A 21762-nucleotide genomic window follows, 5' to 3' on the forward strand; every position below is an offset into this window, starting at 1 on the left:
AAAAAAAAAAAAAAAAAAAAAAAAAAAAAAAAAAAAAAGTTCATGAAGATATTCATATTATCTTTCAATTATATTTCCCCTGAACTTTCTGAAGCACCCTGGTATATCTTGAAATTTTCATGTGCTCAGTAAAAATTGAGAGTGTATACATGTGCATTTGTGTGTGTACTTCAATGCATACATACCTAGTAGTTTCAACACATTTTCTGAAAACATGTATCTATTATCTAAAGAAATATTCAGTTGTATTAAGAACCAATGACACCAATCTCATTCAAGAAATTTGAACATTATGACAGATTTTATCTTTAAGTGTTTTATTGCTCTTAAACTTTGTACTTAATTGGGCTTTTGTTTGTTTGTTTGTTTGTTCTCATTGCCTGATAATCTCATAGTTTATGTTTAAAGTCCAAAGGTTTTCTAAAGTGCATAAACAACATAAGCTTTGTAAAGATGTGTTTAAATACAAATACAGTCACTTAAATGCTACCCTTTTACTCTGCTTTGGCCCTTGCCTTATGAATAGATTTGGTGTAGTCAATCGTGAAAATTATATTTTATAAAGTTTCTTAAAAAGAATGCTAATGCGAAGAAAAATTTTTTACACCCATATGATTACTGCATTTTAGAAAAAATCTAAAAGTAACTAATTCCAAAAATTAGACCCAGTATTAGTATGTCTGAATTCACGTGAGAAAGAAAACACGTCAAACAGCAAAAAAGTCAAGTTTTATAGGATTTATTTTGTCAGCTGCAAAACTATGTGAACATACATCTTAGTCTCTGAACCTTATGTGAAGAAAGCAGAAAAAATGGAGATAGCTTAAATTTTAAGAAGGGAGTGATAGATTTAGTATTACCTCATTCACACTTAGATGGGATCCCTCTCTTTAGGGTTTTCAATAAACTGTGAATATAAATAACATAAAATATGCAGAGTTATTTCTTCTGCCATAGCTCAGATATACTGAATCTATTGTCAATAGACTCTGAGGACAGGGAGAGCACTGTGTGAGTCTTTATATGCCTACCAGTGCTGCAAAATGTACAAGTAAAGGAGTACGAAAAAAAAAAAAGGAAGGAAGGAAGGAAAGAAAAGAAAAGAAAAGAAAGAGAAAAAATATGTATGTAATGTAGTTACTTACACTTTTGAAATTGAGACACTTTTGAAACTTTAAGGCTACATCATGTCAAACAACAGTATACAATTTTACCTACAAAATTACAAACTTCTCTTGTAAGCATCTGGATTGTTTTTGTAGAGAGTATGCCATATAAATAATGACCAGATCCAAACAGGATTAGCTTATGTTCTACTAAGCTCACAATTTTACAACTTTTATAAGCCTGTGATGGTTTTATTAAGCTGAGGTTAAAAATAAAGTTAAAGTGACAGGAAACATAAACATGATTTCAACTTTGAGTATTTATTAGATATTACTATACTCTGACAATTAACAGAGGTTTAAAAGAAAATATGACAAATGATGCCATTGGCTGCCAAAATGAGCCACAAAAAAATTCTGAAGAGGTGGAGGTTTTAGTGTTAGGCTTAATTCTGAATTGGTCTCCTGCTGGAATCTACGTGATTTGTAAAAAACACACCACTGTCAGCTCTGTCCTCCTGCCTTCTTCTCAGTGGATCACCCCATTATTAAGATGGTTTGTTGTATTTGCTTTGAACATGTATAATTCTATTAAGAAGTTCAGCATGACTGCTTCCCTATGTCAGAAATGGCAAAATAGTCTTTCTGGACTTGCAAAATATGATTGCTTTGATATAAGAGTATTTTTCTTCATCTTATCCTCTAGCCCCAAATAGTATATTTCAATTATTAGAACTAACAATGGCTTATTAAAGGATTGGCAGTCTTTCAAGAAATCTCTAGCAGTCAAGACAAAACCATGTCAACAGAAATCCTTTCTTATTGTCTGTACACTGAATATGTGTTAGACACTGCATTGGTAACTTTGCAAACATAATCATATTTAATTCTTACAAAAATATTAAGAGATGCGAGTTATTAGCCCTTTTTTATGAATGAGGACAAAAGAGGTTACAAAGCATACTCAAAATGACACAAACAATAAATAGATGTCCGGCCCAGGATTTAGTATAATATTTCCAGTGTCATACAAAGTGAGTGGTTTTATTTTTTAATGCTAAGAATAAATAAAAACAGATCATGCGGATAAAGCAGTAAACTGTTGGAATCCACACACTAAAAAAAGAGTCAGCAGAATGGAGAGATTAAAAACACTTTTCCAAGTTAAAGAAAATAGTTAAATAATTCAGGATGACACATGCTTATCATTCTTTCAGTTTTGTTTTTTGTTTCTTTTCATATTTATCATTGAATTACCTATCCTTGTAAAATTTTCAAGACTGCATTAGAAACAACTAAATAGAAACTTCATACACGTACACACAAACTACACAGACAATAAAAACAATAATCATCTATTTAATCTGACAAAAATTCCCTGAAAATTATTTTAAGTTATTCATATCCTAGATGAGAATATTTTATGAAATAAAATGCTTCCTTTTTCCTTTAATCTATTAGTGAACTCACTTAAGTACAGAAACCCTTAAAGTGTAAAACTATAGCAGTATTCTAAACCCAAAACATACACTCAAATACATATATGCACACACTTTTAAAAAATCTTATGTTTTCGTTCACATTTTTGAAACACACACACACATGGAGATAGCCAAACATGCATCTTAAATCGTGTCATTCAATTTCAAATCTCAGACCCACTTATAAAAACAGTTGTATGTTCATTTCACCCACTGGCAATAAGCAGTTCCGGCCCTAAGTGTCCTGCTGGTTGTTTCGTTTAAAAAACTAAAAATCCCACACTTTAAAGTACACTCCACCCCTTCTAATTCTTTTTTTCCAAGCTAGTACAACTCACAAGCAGATTATTCCTCCCTTCCCCCATTCCTGACTGTAAAATCCAAGTTAGACAAACACTGTGGCGCTGAAGTGACATATCTGAATGGAATTCAGACCCACCAGTTCCTGTTTATGTTTCTGATTTGAGAATGTTGCCTTCTCATTCACTATACATTAGCAACACTGCAAGGCCATAAATAGTGTCGAGTTACACGCAAAGCAGGACCAATGAGCATTAATCATTATTTCCAGTCAACTGGCAAAAGCAGCAGCTGATGGAACACTACACCCTTCAGTTCTGTATAAATGGACATTCCAGAGAGCAAGCAAGCGAGTGAGTGTGTGTGTGTATGTGTGTTTCCTTTCAGTCTCCATTTTATGAATGAAACTCCAGACTCTATAAGAGTCCATTCATGTAAGAGAAATACTTACAGGGCTCTGCCCCTAGGGATCAATCAGTCATGGGTAAAACTGATATGATTGGTTTAAGACAAGCCTTCAGCCTTCCATTACTGACTTAAAATGCAGTCCCTGTCCATTTGACCTGTGTTAATGCATAAAGAGTAAATCCAGACTGTAGTCTCAATTCTCAAATCAAATCACTAGCCAATGCCACTTACTGTAACTGTAGATTTAGAGCATATCTAAGTATTTCTTAGAAAAAACTGATATAGTGAACTAGAGCACTGGTTAGAAGGATCTGCTCTTTTACCTCAGAAACGAATGAAACATACTAAGCAATAAAAAGCAAAGTCGAATTATGAGGCCAATCCATGACCTCTATTATAAAAACAAAATAAATTACAAAGACATCACTCACTTTTCACAACTGAAACACCTAAAATTCAAAATATTAAGTGATCTAGTCCACAAATCACTGGCTGAGTAAAAGAAAGTTATCTTTGGATGTTAGAGAAACAGATAGGATGCTAACATTTTCTGAAGGATCAATAACTCTTTAAAATTCCCAAGTGATTCTCCACTTGAAGTTCTTCAAGCGATAGTTTTAGAATTAGGAGGGAAAAACATGTGCTGCCATGTTTCAGGAGAAAATTTGGCCATAAACAAATGATGCTCTGTAATGGCATAGGGCTAAGGCTTGGCCTTAGGGAGGGTTACACATCAGGTACAAAAAACCAAAGTTCATGGAACCATAATCATCACTGCACTGGAAATTACTAAAGATGGTAATGATTAAACATATCTAGAGTTTTTAGGGAGGAAAAAGCCACTTATGAGCAATTATGGAAATTATTTTTGAAGAATGAATCCTATCCTGAACAGTGTTAAGTAGATAATGGGTTTTATCAGCTATCTGTAACTTGGTCCTTGACTTTGGAGGAAAGAAAACACTTCTCTCTTTCAGTGACCTGAAGTCATGTGGGAAAACAGTTGTGGTCAACGGTCCCTGTGTATATTTCTAAGCAATTGATAAAGGGATCATCACAATGCCTGTAAAAGAAGAGAAGAAGGGAAATATGAAAAATTGCCCAGTCTTTGGTTTTAAACCTGTGGAGGATTATCTGCAATGACATTATGACAATTTAATATTTAACTTCAATTTCTAATACCTCACAAATAAATGGTAAAGAATAAAAAAAGTTTTGGCCATATTTTAGAGCTCAAGATTGAAATACTTGACACAGGCAGGTGGGAAGAAGATCTATAAGCCGGCATCCAGAAAAAATATGGAACATAGCAAAACCACTGAAAAGAACATACCCTAAATTATTAATTCCTAACTAACATTCTTTCTTACAAAAAAAAAAATTCAGTATTCTTTTAGGAATTACTCTTTAAGGTGGTTCACGGATATGTAAATAAGAATGGTGAAATGAAGGTGAATATATTAGAATGTAATATTTCGTGTCTTGTGCAATATCTCTAATATGTTGCATAAGTTGCATTATTCAATGTATTTAAAGTCAGATGACCATAATACATGGAATACACTTATAATTATAAGTGGCTGGATATAAAATTCATGAGATTGATTTGAGAAGTATGTGCAGTATCTATACTAAAATAGTTTTTTAGGGGTTTAGAGTTCTAGATGTTCTGGTTTTTATGGTTTTAGGCCTTCCCATTTACCTGTATGAGGCAGGCAGGCCTTGAGATAGACTGTTGTGGTTGCTGAGAAGAAGAGAAGACATACACTGGCCAGGACTTGGTGACTCTTCCACACTTCTGAAGGAATGTGAGTAGAGAAATACTATCCTACCTCCTTCCCCCCATTAGAAGCCCAAATGTGATACAATTTAAAAAAATAACTAAAATAAGAAAAAGTATTTCTTCAATGTGAAATCATCTCAATGTAAGTGACATTTGAATGTTCAAAGGGGGGAAATTATCAATCACAGGGCCTTCCATTTTGAAAATAATGAAGCCTGCAAGTTTATGGCAGGCCTGGGATGTTCAAAATAAATATTAGTTTCCTGTACTTTCTCTTCCCTGTGTTCCACCTGGCTCTAATTAGCATTTTTCAACAGTTCCTTTTTATAATCACTGCATTTCTTGTATTTGCTGGACAATAGTTTTGGTTATTTACATGTGTCACAATTGTCCAGAAAGCATGTAAGGATATCTATTGGAAAATATGTAGAAGGTCAACTTCCCTGGAATATATATCTCCTCTTGTAAGTAAATAATAATAAGTCATTTTTTAAAGTAATATATCCTAATGACACAAATTCTGAGATATTGCTATATTACTAGTAGTAACAAATACAACAGCAATAGTTTAGAGATAAACCACTGGGTAATTTTAGCCTTCTTCTGAATTGTGTTATTTTTTTCGTAAGTTTTGTGCAAGTTTAGCCAGTTGATAAATTATCTCCTAACACATAGAGCACTATTTATTTATATTTCTATATGGATACACAGAAGAATCATTTTGTTCTTGCTCTGTTACCCAATGATGTCATTCACTTTAAAGCCATATTATAAGCTCTGAAAGAAGCCCAAGCCATGCTTACTAGAGGCAGCATTAGGAATGACTTCACTGCTTTCCCTACTATTTGACTACAATGAATATCTCCAACACAGCAAAACACAGAATGATATTTACAACATAACAATCTTCTCTTGCCATTTCAGAAACCCAAGAGCATTTAAATCTCCTGATTAAAGTGCCAGCTTGGGCCTATGTGAATACCAGACATATTTGTCAGTTCTGATAGATGCAAGTTAAACATATTTGAGTCTTAACAAAACCCTTAGGTGATAAAGAAGTATATGGGAAACTTGGGAGGAGTTGCTGGGGTGAAGAATGAATGGGTTTAAAATGAAGGATGGAAAAGGTGCACCTTATTCTTTCAAAACAGCATTCATTACATCTGTTGAGATACTGCAGTCCCTTATAAGTGTCCTTGTGAAAAATGGATTTAGCCGATGAAAGACTGAGAATGATGTTCTAGTTAAATTGTAAGCCACTGAGCTGTCAAGGGTATTAAGAAAATAAGAGTGAAATCCAATATGAAGGCTAGGATGATCACTCCATCAAGGAATTTTAAAGTTGACTGTTAATTTGCCACTTTTTCTTCTAATTATTCAGCCTTTTTCAGAAGAACTATTGTAAAAGGTCATTTCTTTGATAATCTCAATTCTTAACCACATTGTGGTATATTTTTAAAGAGAAAGAACTCATCTTAATCATTTATTATGTCATCTGAGGTCTTGTATTTTCCTACCTCACAGCAGTGAATGCCCAAACATTAGAGTAAAATTAGGGGGCCACATGTGAAATGTACTCCTCCCAAATTAGGGGAAACAACTAAAATTTTAAAGCTGGTTCTCTTATTGCCCTGGATCATGTGCAGCCTTTAAAAAACTTACAAAATACTTAGTCCAGATTAGAGGAAAGGATCAATCATATATGCAACAAATTGTAAATTATTTCCCTTTATTGTGAATAATTATGTAGAAAGACACAACACGAACTGTGCATCAAACTAAGAATTAGAAAATCTTGGTTTTTGGCTGTTTCACAAAATATCTGTGTAACTGACGGTAAGTTACTTAACTTGGATTAGCCTCAGCTATTTATCTGAAAAACTTGGGTGTGGAGAAGGAATTTGAAGTAGGTGATTTCCAAGAGCTTCCATGAGTATAAGGATTTATAATTCTATGAAACATCTACCTGTATCAATTTCCTCATTTAAAATAGTGCTAACAACATTTGCCATCAGATAAGTGGTACAGGCCTCCAAACCAAAAGAAAAGTCTCAGTAGTAGCAGCAGGAGTGGCAGTAAGAACACAGTTAAAGAATGCAGAAACGTTTTCTTCCCCAACCACATGACATCAGGCTCTCTCGCCTACTCTCTACTTCTACTTTACCCTTTACTTAAGCTCGAGGCATACAGCACTTTACCCTATTATATTATTTCAGTAAACTTCCTCTTGCCCCCTCTTTATTCCCAACTCTTAGATTAAACTGCTCCACCATATGTCTGGGAAACATCTTTTAAACTAGTTAAAATAATAGAATAGCGCTCAAGGGCTAAAACCACCTTATTAATGTACTACCCCTCCTACCAACTCCTAGATTAAGATATTTAGCACACCCCAAGTGCAAAGAAACATAGTACTAAAGGTGGAATGTGAAGCACTTGGGAAGATAAACATGAATCCCACCAAGAAGCATACTAATTTCCCCTCCCTCCTCTAAGGCAGTCCTGGACACAAACTAATAGAAAGTCATTTAGGCTTGCAACATTTGAGACTATAATGTTAATCTGTACTTAGCATTCTTTTCACTCATAGGAGTGATATAATTAATTTGGACACGTCTCTTCAACTCTAAATGGGTTGATTTTTAAAAATAGAATACAAATTCTGTCTGATTAGGAAAGCAGTATGTAAGCATTGTTAAAATACAAAGCACTCTGTAGACAAAATAACAATTACCTATAATATCCCCACCCATATATAGCCAGAGTATTTCTGTACCGGGTCTTATTTTGCATAAATCATGCATTACATAGTTTTTTTTTTTTTCCTTTTAAACTCAGTAGTCTCATTTCATTAAATATCTTTTAAAAACCTTATTTCTAATGGCTGCATAATATTTCTCGTATGGGTATCTATAACTTACTTTACTGTTCACTTACTGTGTATTTACAACACTTTGCCCTCTGTCTGTCTCAAGCTTTCACTGTGCATGTCTCACTATTTCTTAGGATAAATTCCTGAGAGTGAAATTACTCGACAAAGCAGGTGAACATTGTGTACTGATATTTTAAGTCAAACTTTAGATTCATGTGCTCATTGTCCCACTAAAAAAACTACCCTAAGCTATCAAATACAAAAAGCGAAGCGAACTAATGAAACAAAGCAAAATACTAACCCATCAACCAACACATACAACTCAAATAAAGTGTATTGTTGTAATTCTCTAAAATATCTGACTCATTGGACATTCTGAAATGTGCAAAATCTCGTATACAAGCATGAAAATGGGAAAACAGCCATGATGACTCTATGACAATGGGATATTGCATAAAGGACACTACATAAGGCACACCAAATGAAGCACTAAACACATATTTAACCTTTTTATGTGGTCACTTGGCCATAAGGGTATGAAAGAAAAAATCATGTTGGATTCAGGAAAACCAACCAACCAACAAGAAACCTGTGCACCGCTTTGTGCAGCACTGTCCGGCTAGAGAAGAGAAGAAAAACGATAAGGACAGATGTATTATACTGGACATTTTTAGGACTTAGTATCGTGATATAAACTGTACTGGTTCACCAAATTGGCCCTAAATATCTATTTCTTATCTCATTACTGTCTTCTGATCCATGATTTTCTCTCCTCTCCTGGATAAAAATATCTACTAACATAGTAGTTTTGTATTTTTTTTATCTTAAATATTCGGCAGTTGAAATTTCATTCCTGTAATTATAATTATAACTAATAGACCTTCCATTTCCCATGTCATAATTAATGTCAGGTTTTATTAGAGCACGATCATGCTGCCTTTTCCTTTACAAGGCTTATTTTATTTTCACAACATTTATGGTATATTGAATTAAGCAATAAAGAGTTCTAAAGGCTTTCTGACAGAATAACCTTTGGATCATAGATGCTGAGTTAACTGACTTAGAAAAGACTTTTTGCATTGTTTTTAAACCACATATAAAATATTTCCTAATCTGCAGTTTGTTCAACATTAATAGGTGAAAAAAGAAATCAGTGATTCAGTGACAAATACATCAGATTTCCTAAAAGGTTATTTAATGTGCTCTCAGGAAGGATAAAAAGAACTAATGAAAACAAAACAAAATGTTTAGAGATCATACTTGTTGATTGCAATGCATGACATATACAGATGTGTCAGCTTAACTGAAGCAATTTGGTGGTCCCCACAGATTAGTTTTTCATAGGCCCTGGTTACACTGTTACTACATTTCCTTTAAACTGTACTCAAAAGACACAACTTTACCATTTAATGATTCAAGCAAAACAGAACTGTACCCTATTGTCAATACTGAAATTAGAAATATAAGTGATGTACAACTTTGATGATTCAAAATATACTTTAGAGAAGGTAACCTAAAACTAGCAGCTTCTCAAATATTAAAGAAGTATTTTATAAGTCATTTGAGAAACAGATGACACACTTGAAAAAGAGACCTACATACCTTTAAAATAGGATGCTAGACTCTGCTTTTGAAAATGATGAGTGATTTTGTGCTTTTGAGGATTGGACAGTGAGTGACTCTGAAGTCCCTATTATGTATGGCCCACAAATAGTACAATTAACTCTTGCAGCAACAGCTCCTGTATTTTGTCCTCATCAGAATCTTTAAATTTCTTTCTGGTTTGGCTCATATTTCTTCAAGAAAAGTTAAACATCCTTTTACCATGTTACATGTAACTGTATACATAATGTAAATATGAGGAGAAGATATACATGGAGCAAATCACAAGATCAAGAAAGTTTCGATGTCACTCTTTTTGGTATTAAACATACAAAAACCATTCTAGAACACAGAACACACAAAGAAACTTTTTAAATGCTATTCTATATAAGTTTTTTTGAATAATTATTTGGACTCATTTAAGTGACTTCCATGTAAAGTTTCTTGAAATCATAATGAATTATAAAACTGCAGCAAATTAAAATGTGGTTTGGGGAACAAGGATAACAGCAGTTTACAGGAATTGAAATTTAAAAGAGAAATGTATCCTATCTATAATAAAGTCCATTGTATTACAAGGTTCTTAATTATGGACATCAGTGAACAGATATAAAATGTTCTGAAATTAAAACACCGTGGGACATTTCAAGATAGTACTCAAATTACAGACCTTGGGGCAAGAATTCAAACAAAAGCCCTCATACTATATGTTTAAATGTTTAAAATTATAAATCAGTCAAACAAGTTGATATATATGTTCTCTCCTTCCCATCTTTGAAAATATGCCATAATAACAACCTGGAAGGCCAGGTCAAAATTAGCATTTGAGGAAATCTCTAAGATTAGCCCCAAAATAGGACAGTGTAGAGAGAGAACCAGTGTATAGTCTTCAGATCTTAGCCCACCTCTTTTCCTATCTCTCTTTCTATCCCTCAGTCCAACATTGTACCACACTGTGGGGGCCTCACACACAGGCCTGTGGACACATCCAAGCTCTATCCTTATCCTCTCACAAACAGCTGCCCCTTGGCCACCCCCTTGGACCTATGGGTATACACAGGAGCGGTGTGCTCTGACTACGGAACACAGGGCCTGGGATGAATCTGCTCAGGCCCTAGAAGTGGACCCGGGGCCAGATGGGCAGGGAATTCATGGGTCTTGAGGAGCTGGCATGCTTTCTTGAAGTTTGACACATGCCTCAGAGTGGTCAATTCCCTTTACCCTTGAACTTCTTGCACAATACAAAGGTGTAGTCAAAGGATGGCCAGAGGGAGACACTTTAAGTTGTAGGACTCCCTCTGAGCAGTTAATTTTATGCAAGTTGGAAACTCAAGACCTGGAGACAGTTTTCTTTCCTCTAGAAGAACTGATATAAAAACTGAGCAGTTATTACTAGGGAAGCAATAGTCCCTTCATAAAGAATGTTCATAACTTTGCATCTAGACAAAAGGAAATTACACTATTCTCAAGTATTTCTATGTCTACAACTGTCTATTGACCACAGTTACAATAATGTTAATTTAATAATATTTTGCAGGAACATGGTGCCCTTCTTATAAACACTAGCTTTTATTTCATACATCTTTTCAAAATGCCTCCGACATGTGAAAAGCACATGTCACAATTCCCCAGACTATAGAAGAAAAACCTCAGCACAAATGAATTAAGTAATTCTTGTAAAGTCCCAAGGTTCAAATGTTGGCAAAATTGGTGGTACCATTTGGAACATATTTGAAGCCCTCCTTACTTTTGGGGAACCCCCCACCCCTTGACATACTTCTTTGTATTACTTTCTAGCTCATTGAGACAAAGCTAAGCTCTGTGAATAAACTGTGATTCTGTACTTTGCTATTCCTTTTCTAGTATGTAAGAATTTTAACTTGTTGACTCTTGGAATCTTTGCCACCAATAAACTTAATAAAAAAAGTTATAAGCAATAAGTACCCAGTACGAAATAATATTATTTTCTGTAAACATTGTTATTAAATAGCACTGCAGTAGCAAAACCAGCAAACAAATTTTTAAAAAGCGCACAGAATCAAGAAAAAATTCCAATGTTATTCTCTTGGCCTGTGGGTGTGCATAACTTTGTAAATTGCACTTTTCTTTGGGCTGGTTTCATTTCCAGACATTATTTTGACTGTCAGCTCATGACAAAATGGTTTGATAGTCCAACCCTTCATATCCAGAGATAGTTTCAAATGAAGGATAAAATCAGAATGATCCCACAAAAAAATGGTTAGGTGCCATACAGCTTGATACCAACACTAATCGAGGTGACCAGGGAGGTAAAACAATGTCTGAAATGTAATTTCATCAAAGCATGGGCCTACCTGAATCATATGCAAAATCTCTGGGCTCCTGTTTAATCATCAGAGGAGGTGGGAAGCTTTGGCTGGCCGCACCGCCAACCATGGTGTTGTGTTCATACACGGGGTCATGGTACTCCTGCTTAAAGCCTTGTGGTGGGAAGGGGATGTTTGGCTCAGACATCTGGCGTTGGTACATAGGACGTCCTTCCCTTGGCATTGTCGGCAAAGGAGGAAAGGAATTACAGGGTTCAGAAAGCTGGCGGCGAAATCTGGAGAATAAGAGAGCGTGTTTCAGATAAAATGGTAACATAGAACATTCTCTAAAACACTGGTACAATTTTTAACTGCTTACTGAATGAACACAATACCACCTGGCCCAATGTATAAATCTTTGATGAATACTAGATTTCTCTTAGTAGCACTATGTTTTTAACTCATGCCAAGAACTGTTCGGCTACTAATCAGTCCCTTGAAGCACCATTTCAGTACATTACATAAGTTAAAGGTGTACTTTGAATAGAGATAGGAGAGCACTGTACTCTTTTAAGCAAATGTGTACCCTAATGACTAAAATGACCAATTATAAATCAATTGGATTGTTCACATAACTTCAACATAAAGAGGGTCTCAAATAATTATACTCAAGAAAAAAAAAAAAACAGAATCTGATCTCAAGCTGCATCCTTTATCTTCTAATTCTGTTACCAAACTAATCAACAAACGAACAATGTCAACAATGTCCTAATTAACATTGTGCTCTAGTGAGAATGTAACCGGATATTATAGGGACTCAAACCCGAGCTGGTTTTAAAAAGACCACCTTTTTTGCTGTCAAACAGCAACACAGAACACACTGGCTTCCAATAGCTGCAAACAAAATATCAGGTTGATAAAAATAAGCATGAATGTACAGCTGACCTCCAAAGATGAAAATAACATGTATGTGTTGTATAGATTTGGGACAAGTCATGGTGTTAGGTCATGAGGAAGTTCTGAGGCCTTGGCAGAAGACTGAAAGTGAGTCCTATGTATCTTTGTTCTTGGTTATACTGTGTAAGATTGGCTAATCATGTAATCATTCTGTTCTGTGTTCCTCATCCATAATATTATTGACCCACCACAAAGATGTGGATTAATTAAAGATTTAAAAGTGCTCTAAGAATGCCCTAGGAGTACTTGAAAATAACCTATAAAACATTGCTATGAGCAAATATAAGCCCATTATCCTCCTTACTAAAAGCATTCCTAAGACTTTAATTTTGAAAGTTAGCATTTAATTTTGGCAATGTTAAATGAAAATAAGGTAGAAGCTAAAGAATGGCAAACCAATTGCGTTAGCATTTCTAAGAACACTCCATCCTGTGATTTAACTCTAGGCTCACTCTTGCCATGGAAAGCACTGAAATTCCACCTACACCTGCAGAAAACAAACTCAGAAACTCAGATATTGCAAAACAGTTAGGCTGACTGGCACTGCATTCATTTCCTTTCTCTTGCTTATTTCATTAGCCAAAAAAAGAAACAGAAATTATCATTAAGAACTGTCAAGGAGTGAATCAGAAAATTGTAACTTGAAGTTGAAATAAGAAACCAGCTCACTTGTGAAGCCTTAAAAGGAAGTTAATAATCCTGGTACTGAAAGCTTTGTAAGGAATCAAGCCATTCGTTTTTACGAGTCGACCTGATTTCAGTTGGTACCTTCTGGGGAACGTGTATATAGCAAACACACATGCTTCATAGGAAGCTACAAGATGTGGGTGCCATTCCTATGAGCCTCTGACCACTGGTAAGGAGAAAGTGATTCAAGAAGCTTCTGGAAGAGAGTTAATGAGTAAGGAGAGAATGCTGATAAACTCTTGGATAAAGAAAAACAGGGTGTAAGTGGTGGGAAACACTGAGAAAAATAGACAGGGCTCCTGCACATTGGGTTCAGGAAAATGTGTCAAAGGGCCGGCCCAACGAGCGGAGTGAGGCTAAGGAAAGGAAGCAGGGTGCAAGCCAGCTGGCCATAAGGCCTTCCCAGAGTGAGGTGGGATGCCTGGGCTGGAGGGGACTATCTGGGGAAAGGATCTGTTCCCAGAGCAAATGTGCCATTTATAGCGGAGGGACTGTCATTTTTTGGCCAGAGCCCTCTAAGAAATCCTCCCCAGAAACATACGGCTTCAGAGATTTTCCTGGGATTGGCCAGCTGGTACTGTCCTCAAAACTCAGTTGGAGGGCAGCGGGAAAAGACCCTGAGCTTCCCTCTTGTAGTTCCGGGCCGGCTGTTCTCAGTCTAAAATATTTGACTTCAAGTAGAGAAACTAAAATGAATTTGGCTAAAGTATTTCAAGTTAGGTCACCTAAAAACAGGCATACTGCTTATTCAGCAGTGATTTTCCCTAAGAAATTACTATGTCTGCACAAAGGGTAAACTATACAATCTAATTCTGCCACTCATTCAAAGAGAGACTCAATTAGCAAGAACTCTGGGAAGTCTCCAGGAGTGCACAAAATAAAACTTGCTTTTTTTGTTCATCCTTTTTTTCCCCTTTTGCCCTGCACAATGTGCATCTGTTTAATGGCCCACCCTGCAATAAGAATTCTTTCATCTGTATTTACAAAACTGTTTACACAGATGCACATACCATTACGTTCTGACAATGTCTCAAGTCCATGGGGTGAGAAGAGAAAGACAATAGGAAGCATTTAATAACTAAAGCACAAGAGGATTTATTGATGGAAACAAAGGTAGAAAAGATACGGTTTAGTTTCACATTAGAAATAATTCTTTCATCTTATCCCTTTATAACAAAAAGTTACTGACTTTGAGATTGAGTCCCATAAAATAAAGTATAAAAAGCAGATCTGAGTACTCTTTTACTTTCAGAAAGTTGCTGGTGGCACATCTTCTGCTGATCTAGAGGATTACTGTGGCTGAGTTATTTTTACAATGGCGTATCACACAGCCAGTTTGCACTGGCTGATTGTTAAATTTTCAGGAATTTTTCTGAGCCAATTGTTAAACACAGCCATTATTAAAAATTAAATTATATAACTGTACAATTAAAAAATATATTAAAAGCAAAGGCAATAAAATTTTAAAACTCATTACTTCCTAATTATTTGACTACATTTCAGTACCAATTATGTTCTTGAGGTTAGTCTACTGTATCTGTATGATAGAAATACTATATACCAGTCTTTTTCCAGCTCCACATACAGGGTTGCCACAGTGAAAGCTCATAGTCAGTCATGGAGGCAGTGTTTACATCACAGACTCAATGAATGCTACAGAGAAAGCCTTTAAGTTTTTCTCCCATAGGGTCTGTTAAACATTTACCAGCACATCACTGGTTATATATACGTACAAGGTAGAAGGGAGAAGATGGGATGCTGTAATCAACCTGTGTTCTAGGTTGTGTACTAAAGCAGTATCTCAGGACCTCTAAAGGTCTTCCATTACTTTATTTAACTACAAATTTCTTTATCTCTAGGAGTAAAGAATTAGCCAGCAAAGCATGGCTCTCTATGTCTGTGCTCTGGTTCTTGCCTTACTCCTTTCTAAGAAATACTAATTCAGTCTCTGTCTCTTTAACTGCATATTCTCAGTGTTCAGGGTCATATGTCTACTGACATTAAATATTTGTTGCTTGGAAAGGATGGCGAATAGTTTTAATCAAATAAGTTATATTCTGCAAAACTATGTACAGCTAAACTATTCAATGTAAGGTAAAGAACCTAATTCCATAAGCCACCTACTAAAATTAGTCTCCTAACTTTACAGAACAAGTACAAACATATGCTCATAAAAATGGGATGATCTGATTTAAAGTTTAAGTGAAGCAATTTAATTCAAGCAAAGCTAAAGGGAAATGTTCAAATGTCAGTATATAGATTAATTTTCCATCTTAGCAACCAATTTAAATGTTTATAAAAGAATATTTATAAGTGACCTTCTGTACAGGTTATTTATAAGTCTAGATAGATCAAGCTCTTTCTAAAAACATTTTGCAAAGATGTGCAAAATTAATACGCTCATTCAAAATCTATTATAGATCTTCAGAACTGATAATAAGAATTTCTACCAAGAATGCTAAAACCAGTTTTTTGAAAAAGTGGTGTCTGCAATTTACCTGTGGTCCATGGGGTAGCTGCTATCTGGTATGGACTGCGACGGAGGGAGGTGAGCTGGGAAGGCCCGGTCAGGTTTTGGAGTGTGAGTTGAGTTTGGAGATGCATGATGTAGAGGGGACACTGGAGTGCTGGATGGTGTGGGCGGATTGGAGGGCCTCATTCCCACTTGTGGCTTCTGATCATAGGCACTACCCAGAGAACAGAAGAAAAGAGAGCATTTGTTTCTTTGGAGCAGTCAAAAAGTTTCCAACCCAAGGGAAGAAAACAATATTTTCAGCTTAAGTCATAAGGAAGTTAAAATTTTATGTTTTTAAAAAATTCCAGAAAATGCATATTTCAAAATCCATACCCTTAAACAGAAAATACTATAATTAAAACAAAACCTTTTATCAGCATAAAAATAAAACATGTATTTTATATATATATATATTTTTTTTTATATATACACACAAACAAATTAGTATAAGGAAACTCACTGTAAACAAAAGCACTAATATTATTTCTATCTATTCTTGTCATATCTCTTTGAGAAAGTGAGATAGCTCCTTTCTGAATCATGAAATGATTCTGGTATTGTAATTCTTCTGTATTACATAACATTTTAGAACAAGAACTAATAGCTTAATAAGATGGAGACTATATCTGGCTTGCCTTTATTTGTGGTGGAATTTTAAAAAGGCAATGCTTATGCTTCATTTTCATTTTTTTATATTAAATAAATGATGCTTGGCATTAACTTCCTCATATGAGAATGAAGATTAATGAGGCCAATTAAAATGTCTCTGATATATTTAAACTTTCTTGGAGTATAAAAATGAGTATAAAATAATGTCATTAAGAATAAAATCTTATTATACTCTAACTTCTAAACACTCAGAATTACAAAAGAATAAAATGAATAAGCATTATTTTATATTATGAATTTAAATTGTTTTCCTATGTGTAGCTTTTGGGAATGTGATTTAACTAATTTTTGTAATCTATGAAATATTTTACCAAAAACAAATTTTATTTAAATCTGAACAAAGGGACATTTCTAGGTTAAAATGCTGTATTTACTTTTAAAATAAAACACATTCATCAATGTACATTTTTTTCTTTAAAAGATATTTCTTTTTCAAATTGAAATATGTAATAATTTATCCTGTTACTCCATTAATACAACAGAATTATACCTTAATGCAAAAATACTTTACAAAAGTGAAGGAGTATGTGCAGCATAAGTATACTCTTGCTTTAAAAAAAACAGTAGTCATATAAAGAAACTTATGTATGGTTCCACCTATGTTCTTGACATATGTGAGTATTTCTGAATAAAAAGCCACTTCTTTTATAAAATGTTTCATTTTACTCATTCCCACGAAAAAAGAAAATTAAAAAAAGATACATTTTTTTTTTGTCCTAGGATATTACTTTTTCCACCATGAAATGATGTATTAAATTATATTGTTTGTATAGAGAGGGAAGTTCCAGAATTTATTGCACATACTATATGTCACTGTGGGAATTATTGGTTCCAAACAAGAAAATAAAAATATCCAGGCAATTCTCCTACTGTTAATTTATGAATGTCAGATATGTCATATAAAACAAAAGTGATTTCACAGACACAATTCTGATCAATGCTGAAATGCAATGTCAATTCTATATCTAACTGATTAATTGATTAGAGATTTCTCAATACATTAAATAATTATGCTGTGGATACACAGTATTCATAAGGAGAAAATGTAAAAATAAAACCAAACTATAAAATAAAACTCAGATTGATTAATATTGTCTTATCTGAACCCAGAACCCAGAACGTTTTAATAGCTAGCATCTACAAAAAGATCTTTTTTATGAAAGCTTTGCAGTTTCAACTGAGCTGGCTTGTAATTTCATGCTCTGGTGAACCTCTTAGAAAGGCAAATACAAAAAACAAGTTTGCAAAAACAAATAGTAATAGAACATCTCAGCAATGGTCAGCTGCCGTGAGATGGTACAAATCTAAATTTCTTGGGTCTTATATATCTTAGATATAAGAAATGTATGTAGTAAACTTATGAGAAAACAGAAGACCCCTTTGGATCATAATGTATTACGAGCCTGAACTGATATAACTCATAAAACAGAGTACATATTTGTAATCATTTCTTAAGTTTCCAATCTAACTCCTTTTAAGAACTAAGTTTCTACTTGTAATTGAAAGTAGTAATATTCAATAGACAGTCAACTTTATGCAATTAGAGACCAATATGAAAAGTAACAGCGTGCAATTTACTGTGAAGGGTTTTTAATGAACATATATGTTATCAAATTTTCTAACAAATGAACAATTTACTTTTACTGCACCATCCTTTATTATCGTCAGAAGAACAACGGGCTTTTTAATAGATAATAGCCTCTGCTAAGCCTTATGAAATTCCTTTTTATTGCAATTGTCCATGAACTCACCTTATAGATCATCTGCAAAGCTTGTCAGATAACTAATGTACTGCTTAGACCTGCCAAATGTCTCAATTTTTTTTTTCTACTAACTCTCTATCTAAAGTGTATAATGTATTCATTCTAATGGGAACTCTCAAAAGCTGCTTGTGCCAAATAAGACCCCTTTTTCAAATCCAAGATGCATCACTACTGTAGAAAAGCAACTAATGATCTGGATGAAAATTACTGCCTTAAAATGATTCTAAAAGTGTGTGATTGGATGGTAAACAATTCTTTAGAGTTCTGCTAAAAGCATTACCTAATTAGTTTGTGACATACTGAAGATGTAACACATAAAACATGACTTAAGATTTTATATTAATCTGGACTTTTTGTTCCAGTAAGAACCACCACCTTATATACATATACCTGGTTACTTTACCTGACATTGTACAGGCACTTTTCTCCATAGCTGAATTTAAAGGGCTGTTCTTGACTGCAGGCAGAGCCAAGTTCTGAACATGGACTGTGGGGCTCTTTCTTTATTTTCAGTGGTAGGCCATGAAAAGCCACTAGAAAATAATACAGAAATATTCACAAAGATGAAATGCAGTTAGGAATTAAGTAGTCATCCGTTCTTTTCTAACTTAAAATGTCATGAACATTTCTTATTGACTTACATATATAAGAAAAATCACATTTGATGAATTTCAGTGGCAGAAAAGATTCTGGAGAATCTTTGTATGCTCCTTTTCTGCTTTTATCATACAACACAATGTATCTTAAATTTTCTCTCATTACTTAAAGTGAATCACTTGTAATTTGCTTAGCCAATATTAACAATGCTAGAGGCTCAGTTTTGAGAAAGTAAGCTTTGAAAACATTTCAGAAAGATTTCCAGTGACTAAAGCAGAAAAAGTAGAACTGATTATCCAAGAATCAACTGAAGACCAGAATATAATTTTAAGCATTATTGAAAGGAAAATATCTCAAATGCATCAGTAGTAATGGTTTAATGAAATGACAACTGGACAAAGAAAATCCAGGTGCAGATCCAGGGTTATCTGATGATACTTTGGGCAAAAAGCATCTTTGAGGCCAATGCTCATTTACAAAATAGAGAAAAGTACCTGCCTACCTACCTACCAGAATTGTGAAGATAACATGTGAGAAATATGCTAAAGTTGTTCGTCACATGTAACTCACCATAAAAAAATAATTCTATATCAAAGGATGTTTTCTCCCTTTTCCTGTGACTTAATGTATGGTTATGATTATATTCACTTATGCTTAATATAATACAAAGGTTATATCATAAAATAAGAATACTGGAAGAAATATATATATGGGAGGACCACAGCTTTAAAACCAATAAATAAATAACACAAAATATATATATTTCATCTTTCTATATATGACTAAAATAGATAAATATTAAGACCCTATAAGAATAACTGAAGTGCCAGTATAAATGGGGAATTGGTTAAAAAAAGAAAAAGTAAAATAGACATAAGAATGGATTTTATTTTTATGTTCATTATCCACAAGTATGATTAATGAAAGGATAAACACAGAAAGGACACATGTTCAGAAGATTTATTCTAACTCCTATAAAAACTGGAATTAAAACATAATATGGTAAGTCTGAATTCTACAAAGGAAGATATAACAAGAGAAACATTGTGATTTATGCCATTCGATCTTGATTATGCCATTACAGCATCATAAACTTGTATTAGCTGTAATGCCAAATATAATTTTTAATATAAGAACTTAATAGCACAAACTGCTGAACTTCAGGAAAATAAATACTATTTCTTTATATACACACACTATTTTGATAGAAGTGTTCAATGGCACTCAAGAGCCATCTGAAACATCCTCAAAAATAAATTTGCTAAATAAGCAAATTTTACTTAAAGTAGTTGTCTAAGGAAAACATAAATAATAGTAAAATAATCATACTGGGTGTTTTATTTTAAAATATATTCTTAATGTAAAGTGTGTGTGTGTGCACGCACACACACTTAATATGCATATTCAAAGTAGAGAGAAAAGAAATAGAAACAAAAAAGAAAACATATGTATCTCCAGATGTCAGGGATGCTCATGTGCATTAACTGTACCATGTCAGAAAGTTATAATTTATAATCTCTTCAGGTAGGAGAGGCTTAAAAACCTCAAGAATCAATTATAATACAAGAACTTGCTTGGATACTGACTTGAATAAACAAACTATAAAAAGACAATTTTGCAATAAATAATATATTTGCATATAGACAAAGTATTAGATAACCTAAGAAATTATTGTTATTTTATCAGATGTGATAATGACAAAGTAGTTGTACAAAAAAAAAAAAAAAAAGATTTAGAGATTCACACAGTATTTACATATAAAACGATATGTCTGGAATGTTCTTCAAAATACTCTAGAAAAAATTATGTACAGGGGAAGGGATGAATCAAATTAGAAAAAAATATTGATGAATGTTACAAGCTGATTGATGGGCAGATGGAGATCCGTTACATTATTCTCGTTATATTTAATCTATGTCCTAAATTTCCAAGATAAAGTTTTCAAATTATGGGGAAAAAAGAAAAAAAAAAAAAGCTTTTAAGTAGTATTCTAAAAGAAAATTGTCTACCTGTGTATATGTGTGTGGGGGGTGTGTGTGTGTGTGTGTATGTGTATTATGCTTAGAATAACAAATATTAAATGACAGATATTAAATGTTGTTTTTTATTTCCTTAAACAAATAGTTTTCAACTATCTTTTACTTTTGGGAGTATAGAGAGCAAAATGCAAAATGTTTATACCCAGGTTTTAGCACTTTGGATTAAGTATTGAGTTTTACATTTTCCTAAGAAAAGGTAGTAGCAACACATAAGGAATTTAATTTTTTATTCACAGAAGTAACAACTCATATTATACCTGAGATCAGATCTAATTTATATGAATAAAAATTGATTAAGACCTTTGTAGTTAATAAATATGCAGTATGAGGCAAAGTTTATCATATTTATCAAAATATGAGGCATATCAGAGACTATCATGTTTACTATTACCATATTTTAAGTCTTGGGGACGATGGGTAGGAAAAGATTAGTAGACAGGATACAAAATGCACCAACCGTAAATGATAAAAAAATTGACAAATTCGGCTCTATTGAAATTAAGAACTTTGCTCTATCAAAAGACATCATTAAAAGAGTGCAAAGTAAGCCATAAGTAGATGTTTGCAATAGAAAGATCTGACAAAGAACTCATTCTTCATATAATGGGAATTTAATAAGACAAGACAAGTGACTCACTTAAAAGGGCAAAAGAGTTGAGCAGGCAGCTGTTTAAGGATATCCAAATGCCAAAACAAAC

The 21762-nt window shown here is 33.8% G+C and overlaps 1 protein-coding gene across 3 annotated transcripts in view; it reads right to left on the bottom strand.

Moving 5' to 3' along the window:
- The window catches only part of ETV1 (ets variant 1), a 76821-nt gene that overhangs the window by 10408 nt on the left and 44651 nt on the right, over positions 1 to 21762 (bottom strand). For all 3 annotated transcript variants that reach the window (XM_008578061.1, XM_008578051.1, XM_008578070.1), the window contains 3 exons: positions 18832 to 18961; positions 15980 to 16168; positions 11886 to 12133 (listed from right to left, as the gene is read on the bottom strand). In XM_008578061.1, coding sequence (XP_008576283.1) covers positions 11886 to 12133; positions 15980 to 16168; positions 18832 to 18961 — 567 coding nt within the window. The remainder of the gene's footprint in view (positions 1 to 11885; positions 12134 to 15979; positions 16169 to 18831; positions 18962 to 21762) is intronic.

This window comes from Galeopterus variegatus, unplaced genomic scaffold, assembly GCF_000696425.1.
Source record: "Galeopterus variegatus unplaced genomic scaffold, G_variegatus-3.0.2 Scaffold72, whole genome shotgun sequence".
NCBI lineage: Eukaryota > Metazoa > Chordata > Mammalia > Dermoptera > Cynocephalidae > Galeopterus > Galeopterus variegatus.